The sequence below is a fragment of the Dicentrarchus labrax genome, unplaced genomic scaffold (assembly GCF_905237075.1).
Source record: "Dicentrarchus labrax unplaced genomic scaffold, dlabrax2021, whole genome shotgun sequence".
Classification (NCBI taxonomy): Eukaryota; Metazoa; Chordata; class Actinopteri; family Moronidae; genus Dicentrarchus; species Dicentrarchus labrax.
The window spans coordinates 22,241,260-22,250,788 of NW_026136706.1; the positions used below are offsets into that span (position 1 = coordinate 22,241,260).

Genomic DNA, 9,529 nt, shown 5'->3' on the forward strand with positions numbered 1-9,529 from the left:
TTTCAGTGGGAAGTTTAATGGTCTAAATGCTATTTGGGTTTTCAGTCCTGGTTGGGTGAAACACATACGACCATTTTACCATATGGTCAGACTAATGATGATTAATACTAAACATTGCTTATTAAGGGTTTCAATCAAAATAATAACATCTGTTCTTAATAACCTATATTTTCTTTTATGTGTTAAATAAAAAAAAAAACTAAATAACCTCATCAGTGTCACAATGAATATACATTGGTCTATGTAGCATTTATTCATTCAATTCATTTAAAAAGCAGTCAGCTCATCAACACTCAACCAACAAAAATGTCATGAAGTATTTCATCAAATAAAAATAAATCTGTCATGCTGTTTCATGTACATAGTGAGGGATCATTGACAGTATATGTAAGGAGGAATACAATTCTGCCATCTAGAGGTACAAAGTTGTATTGCACAAAGTGTGTCAATGAGATGTTGAGGTTTTCAGTACTTTTATTAAAATAAAACAAACGTCTACAGACAAACACAAACATACAAACCTTTGTTCATTCTCATTTTCAGTTATTTTGCTTTTCCATTCATTTTTTCTGCCCTTCATCTTTCTGCCCCGCCTCCCTTGTTTCTGAGTCTTCTTCAGTTTTTTCTCTCCCCTCTTCAGATTCTCCTTCTCCACTTTTCTCTTCTTTCTCGCCTTCAGGTTCAATCTCAGCTCCATCTCCTTTCCCAGGTCTGTCATCTCCTTTCTGTCTGATTTTCTCTTCATCATCTTCTTCTTGCTTTCCCTGATCATCAGGGTCTTTCAGCCCAGATTTATCTCCCTCCATCATCCTTTCCACATCCTCTTTTGTACTTTTGGTGCTCTCTCCATCTCCCTCTTTGGTCACATCATTACTATCGTCTCCCTGTTTTTTTACTTTTGCATCTGAACCCTCCTCTTCCTCTCCCTCTGCCTCTTCTCGCTCCCATCCAACCTCCCCTCCCACCCCCTCCCCTCTTCCCTGTGCTCTTTCTACTTCTTCCCCATCTTCTGGAGGCTGAGACTCTAGTGCTGCCACCTCCCGCTCCAGCTGCTCCACTCTGGTCTGCATCTTGCGGTTGCTGGACTCTAATTCCATCATAAGTCGAGCTAGTTTTGTTTGTAGGATTTCCAAGTTCCTCTCCAGCCTTTCTATCTTGGTTTCCACTTTCTCTACCTCTACCTCCTCTCCCTCCCCACTCTCCTCCAACATGCCCATCTTAGTGAGGATCTGTCTGCCTTTCTCTTCCAGGTGACGTTTGGCTGCAGGGAACTCAGATAGCACGTCTGTCAGGTCTTCTTTGGACAAGCTGAACAGGTCAGAGTGGCCAATGCTTCGGATGTTGGCGGTGCGACGATTACCTGACTTGTTACCTAAAAGAAAACATGGTGTGATTTCAATAAAAGTTTGGTGAGATATTTAAAAAACAAAAAATTATCAATAGAAAAAATATGAACTGTTATCCAAGCAAGCTCATTTCAGAGTTAAAGGTAACATTAGGGATATATTCTTGCTGCTAACCCTCTTTAATGAAAGGTCAGAATTATTAGAGTTATATATAAGGAGTTAATTAAACATATAGTTGTTTAATTAACATTTTCTATTAAAAGATTAACATTACAGATGTTAACATACTTTATTAACTCTGCATGGCTAATGTGTGCAACATGGGATTATTAACAGTACTGCTCACTGCTTTGTTGCTTTGCAGTGAATAATGCTATTATGTTATTGCACCAATGACTTGCTTTGGTGTCAAAAATTAGCCAGCTAGTTATCAGTAGCACACTGGCATTCGTGTTGAATAGTGTCCATTGTCCAGTTATGCACCCCGTACAGAGATAAAACCAGAATGTGTTTGCATAAAGACTGGAAGCAGCAATCCTCAAATGTATTTGTTGTTGATAGCTTGAATAAAGTAATTAGTTTGGCCTGAGGCACACATGCTGTAATGTCATGGAGATAAGTGTAAGACAGCACAACCATGCTAGAGACCCCTCAGGCCTAAAACATTCCTGGCCACCCCAGTTTGATGTCAAATGCTGTCAAATTGAACACATACACAAAAATAACGCGTTAAAAACAGAAATCAATTTAATGATTAGATTAGTGATAGAAGTGATAAGTTTAAGTTAAATAAAAAAAAATACATATTTACATATATTATTTGGAAAAATAGAAATACATTTGGAAATAAAACAATTTATTGGTTTTTAATGCCACTTTTAGATATTTCTGTGTAATGCTTTACTAATGTGACACAATAATGTAATGTTTTTGAGTTTAAGTATCTTCATTTAGGGGCTTTTCCAAGCAGGTGTCGATATATGTGATTATATCAGCATATATTTCTGCCACCCTCTTGGGTGATCATCTCATACTATCACACACTCATACTGGTGTTGTACAATACTTCAGCATTCTGGCTTTATGGCCTCACTGTTCCACCTCAGAGGACTTGTAATTTCCTTCATTAACCTCATCCACAGGATCTTCTCATGCACATTATCTTTGACAAATTTAAGGTAAGGACTAACCTCCATGAGTACAAAGCCACTAGTGAGATCCAAAAGCTCCACAGAAAGCTGTCTCTCTTTGCACCAAATAATATAATGATAACGTATATTATAATATATATATAATATAATAATAGTCTCGTATATTACCTTTTTGCACTGTTCTACTGGACACTGGACTCACCTTTGATATTGAGGATACTAATTTCCCCAAAGAAATTCCCTTCACCCAGTACAGCAAACTCTGTGACACCATCATCTGCTACAACTGCAAGTTTCCCCTCTCTGATGATGTACATTTCATGGCCCACATCTCCTTTTTTGCAGACGTACTCTCCTGGACTGAACACCTGCAAGGCAAAAGGCAGGAGAAACCTCTTCAACCTTAAAACAATTCCTTATTATCTAATCCGATGGATTAGATAACAAACTGGCCGTAGCGAAAGGGTTGAATTTAAATTTATGTGACAAGACTATTCCAGAGAATCCAAAAAGAGGCAATTAAGTTACAACACAACACAAATTCAACTATTTTCTATATTTCACTGTTGTTCTGTTTCAAATGGACAGGGGCTGCTCCTTGTTTTCTGTCTTATATTTGGGATGGTTTGGATGATCATTGACAATGACAACAGAGGAGATGGCGTGAACTTGTGCCTTGTGTGTATTGTATTTATTGTATTTGTTGTTTTACTTCTGTATTTATTATATGTTTGACTGCTGTCTATAATGCACATTGACTTTTTCCATTTTATATACTATTGCTCACACCCAGCAACATGGCTTTTGGTGGGGCTAGCTGTCCAATCCCAACCCAATGCCTTTTACTCCTGATTCCAAATAAAGTTGCTTATCACAGAGTTTTTACCCAAAGACTATTGGTAGGTCTACCCCTAACCACATAGGCAACATTTTTAAATATTTAAATAATAATGTTGGGGCTTTGAACCTAAATATTAATGAACTGTCACGTGAACTCCGCAGACTTTCTTGTCCAGTCCTGAGCCTTGGTTTTCCCATCCCAATCCCACGATGAGTTAGTGCTACCATTACAACATTTTCTATTAGACCAAGAAGCCTACAGAATAAAAATGACAATGGTCAGTGACAGTTGGTTCATCATTTTGTAACCTCTCATATAATGTTCCATATATAATTGTCATTGTCAAATATAAGTTTAAGCACACGCTCCAATTTTGTATTTATATATATATTTATATGCATTTATTTTTTCACCTATGCAGATTATAGTTAAATGTTTATGTTACCTATCTTTCAGCTTTGTTGTCCTTGTTTTTAGCTGTGTGTCTACTTTGTCCGGCTATTTCCTGAAAATTGTTCATTTGTAACATTGAAAGCTACTTAAAACTGGAGTCAGATTTCTTACATATGTATAAAGCTGATCAACGATATCTAGCAAATACTGATTATTGACTGACTGACAAATCTGCACAAACATGTATTCTTGGCAGATTGCTGTAACAAAAACATCATTAAGTCCACTGTTAAAATCACATCGTGATAGAGGATAAAATGATGGTCATCCTGTATTAACAACTGTTTGATAAAACTCATGAATGTACGATATCAGACTAGACTTTAGCTACATGGCTACACACCACCACCAACCCAGCCCTTTGCAAGTGCTATTTTCTGTTCTCAATGCACACTAACAACATTGCTCACCAACCCAAACACCCTTCTTAACTCCTTGAGCCACCTGTACTCTTTGGCTTCGTTCATACTACAAGTTTTAGTGCTCAATTCTGATTTATTGCTCGAATCGGATTTTTTGGTTTGTTTGGCTGTTCACATAATTTGTTAAATATGTCCCATGTCAGATTCACAGTGTAAAAAGGTCACAGAAGGTCGCATTGCGAAAAATCTGACCTCTATCTGATTTGGTCCACATATGAAAGCGGCCCAAATCAGAGCTGAAAAGATCATATTCAGTGTTATTTGTGCTGTTCACACTGTTATGAACAAAACAGATGAGTCACATATGAGCAAAAAAATTTGGGTCACTTGTGCCTGCAGTGTAAACATAGCCTCAGACTGCCATCTTTCCCACCCCTACCTGAGGTGTTAGTTTAAGCACTAGCTCCTCCAGCAGACTTTTCTCACAGCTCTGGAAGATGGTGACTTTGGAGAGTGTGGGAAGGTGAACGCTGACAGCGATCTCTGTCCTCAAGTGTACGGGCAGCTGCTCCAGGATTTCATTCTCTCGCATGATCTTCTTGTTGATGTGAAGGTGCTGGTACCAGTTGTCGATACGCTGTCTAAGCTCCTTGCTAATGTGATGGCTACGCAGGTATGCTTTCACCTGAAAGAGGAAGAAAATAAGTAGAACCTAACCAAAGAATGGAGTTAAACATGAAGTCATCTCCCAGTCAGTTCACCTGGTGCCAGACCATATAGGTTATCAGATGAAAGACTCATCTTCCAACTTACCAGCTCATGGTTAGGGAAGAAGACATTGTCACGGTCCCTTAGGCTTGTGATGACATTGCCAACATTGCCAACAATCGATGCAAACACCAGCACAGCAATGAGCAGGTCTGCAATCATAAACAAGTACTCCTCTTCTCGTTTTGGTAGTGGTGTGTCGCCTACTGTGGTGAAAATCTGGGCAGAGAACCAGAAGCAGTAAAAGTACTGACGACGCATGGAGGCAAACTCTGGGTTGGTCATGTTGGGATATACCCAACGGTCACTTCCAAAGCCGATGTAGCTTGACAGTGCGAAGTAGAGACAGGCATTCCAGTGGATCAACACAAAGATGTAGATCATGAGCTTGGAGATACGGAAGGTGTTGGGGTAGGAGGTTCTCGTCTCCATGCGATCCAGGGCCTCGTTGAGTCGTGGCATTCGCAGAAGGCGGTTGATCCTTACCAGCGGAGTTTGGATGCCAAAGACAAAGTAGAGGAAGTCGGTGGGCAGCAGGGACATCATATCCCTTAGGAAACGTGTTGAGTGCAGGTAGCGCTTCTTCAGATGAGTTAGGTCCTTGATCAGGATGCCTTGTTCCAAGTAACCTGGGAAGGGAAAATCAAGGTTTAAAAGGCCAGAACACAGTTCACACATTGGTACAATGGCTTAGTCAGAGCATAAGTTGGCACTAAACACTGGGGAGTATCAAATCCTTTTGATTTGCAAGAGTTAATATTACTTTCATATCATAAATGGAAGGTAGCAATAAGAAAGATTTCCATGTTTATGACTTCATCTGAAAAAGCTCATGTGTGAGTTAACATGGTCATGGTTAACATCCATTGACTTAAATTATAGCCAAGATTGCTTTTTCGATTTAACTTGGATGTTGACGTGAACAGTATTTACATATTTTAACTCAACTCGCAGCATTAATGCTATATGGCTGATAACTGATAAAAAACCAAATGCAATTTTACTTCATTACGACAAGCCTGAAAATCTAAGTATTAAGTTCAAAAGTCAGAACTCTGAGCAATGCCTTGTAAAACCTTACTTTTGATCATACAAGTAAAGATCAGTATTATTGTAACTGTGGTTCTGAGTTAGCTTGAACGTATTCTAAAAATCAGAAACTTCCTTTAACCCTAGTGTTCAACCACAGACCATACTAGCCTCTGTGGAAACCCTATATCAACCAGCAGGACTATAATGTAATTGTAATTAAAAAATATAATTGTCTATATGTAGGGCGACCAAGCTGAATGTTTGTGTTTTTAACAATATATCATAACACGCATTTTAGACTTGTAGAGATTCGTATATAAAAAGGAACGTAGGAGTTCTACAGGTCTACAGTTTCCTACATGTAGGAAATTATACACAAAAATAACCTCTTTATGAAAAAACGTTACCTTCATATAAATGTGTTTAAGGCTCTTTAGAGTAAAGTCTGGCAGTTTGTAACTTTCTCAACCTAGAAAGGTGTAAGTACATTACATAAATTGTGAATATAGTCTGATATATTTACCTGTATGAAGAGTGATGATCATGTCAGCCATATACATGAAGTCTGACAGATAGTCCAGTGTAAGCCACACAGGCAGGTAGCTCATTGCAATTGTAGTGAAGCACGTCCTGAGAAAACATAACCAATGACATTGGGTTGCAAGGGATGTTAAATGATTACAGATTATATGCTTATATGTATGATTACTATTTGATATTGATCATATTACATGTTTTTACCTCAAAATGATGATCACTGTGTTGTAGACAATGGGAAAGATCATGACCTGTAGCCAGACATAATAAAACCTCTCTGCTGGATCAACCAGCCACTCTTTCCAGCTGAGGGGGAAATGATGATGAAGAGAAAGAGAGAGGGAAAAGAGGATCAGTCATGATGATGTCGATATGTAAATGAATAAAAAACAATCTGTCACAGCAGGACATTGTAAACATTTGCCTGTAACTTTAAACTGTGAGGTTTCGTTTTTTCTTTAATCCCCAAACAAATGAAAATGCAAAATCAAGAATATAGAATTTAGAAAATGCTCTTACTGTGGATAAAAATACTTATTAGTATCCAAGAGGCTTGTTAGTTCTTCATCAGTTAATAAGTGATTAAGTCTGAATATGTCATCACACTAAATCTAATCTAATCTAATTTCTTCTTCTTTCGTAAAAATGTATAGTCCAACTATTAATTACTCACTTAATTTTCAACTTCTGATCCAGATTACGTTTCCCTTCATCCTTGACTCCATCTTCTCCTTCCTCTTTCTGCCCCCGATGACTCTTGAACAGTCTCTGCCATTGGTTACCTTTAAAACTTACTTCACCAGTTTTATCCATTCTCCAAAGTGTAGCCTTGGACTAACACATTTTTCTAAATGAGGACGACCTGCATGAGTGTTGAACTTTTTCAGACAATAATTCAAACAGCCCTGTTGACTTGCATCAGGCAGTACTACGCGGTTCACCTAACAACAAACCCAGGTCTACCTGAGCACTGCCTGGTGATGCAGGTCTCTATGGAAGGAAACCACAACAGATGTCATGGGTCCTCTGGGAATTCCTTCTTCCCCAAGAAAACCAGCGAGGTCTTCCTTTACACAACCCAGAGGCTGCTGCAGTAGAGACAACAAACCACTGGAGTATAGAGCCCAAAGTACGGAGAATGTGTCACTGTCAATAAACATACAGATTCTACTGTATTGTACTGTAATATTAGTATTTCACATTAAGAGAGAAAACCGAAAATTGAAAGAGACAATAATATATTTTTATTCTAATAAGAGAATCTGACCAAAATTAAATTTCCTACATTTGACATTTAAATGAAAAATGTAATCTTTAAATGGCAAATTTGAAAATAACTGTAAAAAAAATGCAATTTCAATACCCGAAACAGAAAGCTCACACAAACATGCTAGAGTGCAAATGCACAATTGATCCTAAATGAAATGTTTTGAATACATCTTGTAACATCTTGAACTTCCCCCTATTTTTCACTTTGCTCATATCTGGCTTATGTTTCATTATTATAGAAAATATCATATCTTATATTATTATCTGCTACTAACTAAATAACGCTACATTAACTTGGTAAAATTCATCACCTGGACAATACAACTTTACTGTTTTTACACATGTTCATACACAGTTAGTTTGTTTCAAGGATTTAATGTTATTTTATTGTCATTTACAACACAGGGTTGTAGAATGAAATTTACATAGTTCCCATTATGTTACTTTTAAAAACAAACTAAAAATTGATTCACAAGACATAAAAAAGAGACTAATTTGTATGATGAATTGTTGAGGAAGAATTTCATTGGCTCACAGCCTGGGAGAATCTATCTTTAAGTCTGGTGGTATGGCAGCAGAAGCTTCTGTACCTCTTCCCAGATGGCAGCAGGGTGAACAGGCTGTGGCTGGGTGGGTGCTGTCTTCCCATGGGCTCTGCTCAGGCACCTCACCAATACCACTGATGCTTCTTCTTCTGGGTAGTTTTAATTAGTCGCTGCAGAGTCTTCCTGTGCACATCCCATGCCAGTTTGTGATGTTTCCAGCTTTCTATGGCTCCTCTGTAAAAGTTAACAAAAACTTGGCACAGGAAATTTGCTTTCTTAAGTTTCCTTAAGAACTACAGTCGTTTCTGTTCTTTCTTAACCAAGGAGATGTGAGATGACCATGACAGGTTCTCTGTGATGTTGATTCCCAGGAACCTAAACCTATTCACCTGCTGCGTCTCACTGATGTAAACAGGGGTGTGTGTCTTTGCCTCTTTTTGTTCCTAAAATCAACACTCAGCTCTTTGGTTTTGCTGACATTGAGCAGTAGGCTGTTTTCTGTAACCCACTCTGCACTTTGTTTGTCACAAGGAGTGTTGGGGGTTTCAATGTAATGGATTCAATTTCTGAGGCAAGGAGGGTAACGCACTGTAAAACAGTGGTTCCCAAACTGTCTCCCCCACAATAGATGCACATTAGACCACGGACCCCCCAATTTGAGAGTATTTTGATTCTTATGGAAGGAGGTCTAATTTTCATTTTTAGGTTTGAACAGTCCTCATAGTCAATGAGCTGATAAAAGTTCAAATATGCTATTCCTCCTTTTGGGACCCCCTAGCACCAGCTCAAGGACCCCAGTTTGAAAACCACTGCTGTAAAAGACCCTGTTCAGTTACATTAGGGTAGATGTAGGATGCAGTGTTTTTGGAGCTTGACCCATAGGGGCCTGCTTCAATTCTGACCATTCTGTATAACCCCAACTCTGTATTAAGCCAACATGGGATGAGCAAAGTCATATGGATGAGATCTCAACTGAATACATCTCCATGACAACTAAGCAAACTGTTGATCAAACCTACTATTTCCAAGGCCATGAATGATGCTCGTCCATCATGAGCTGGTTTCAGAGCTGATCTCTCACCATTCATCAGTTTCCCTGTACTACCGGGCCCTATCAACATTAGTACACAATGTTCACTTGGCAGTGTTTAGTATGGAATTGGGTCACAGTCTTTGCTCCTTAATTTCGGCACTTTAAACCCTTCATACAGCAGAGGGGAGCAGC

At 38.5% G+C, this 9,529-nt stretch overlaps 1 protein-coding gene across 1 annotated transcript; it reads right to left on the reverse strand.

Annotated features, from left to right (window-relative positions):
* Positions 1-456: 456 nt before the first annotated feature.
* cnga4 (cyclic nucleotide gated channel subunit alpha 4) lies at positions 457-7,468 on the reverse strand. The gene is made up of 7 exons (XM_051403144.1): positions 7,164-7,468; positions 6,695-6,796; positions 6,477-6,583; positions 4,967-5,550; positions 4,593-4,838; positions 2,700-2,865; positions 457-1,372 (listed from the first exon to the last, which is right to left on the reverse strand). The coding sequence occupies exons 1-7, from the start codon at positions 7,301-7,303 to the stop codon at positions 561-563; spliced, it is 2,157 nt and encodes a 718-aa protein (XP_051259104.1). The 5' UTR covers positions 7,304-7,468; the 3' UTR covers positions 457-560.
* Between the last annotated feature and the right edge of the window lie 2,061 nt (positions 7,469-9,529).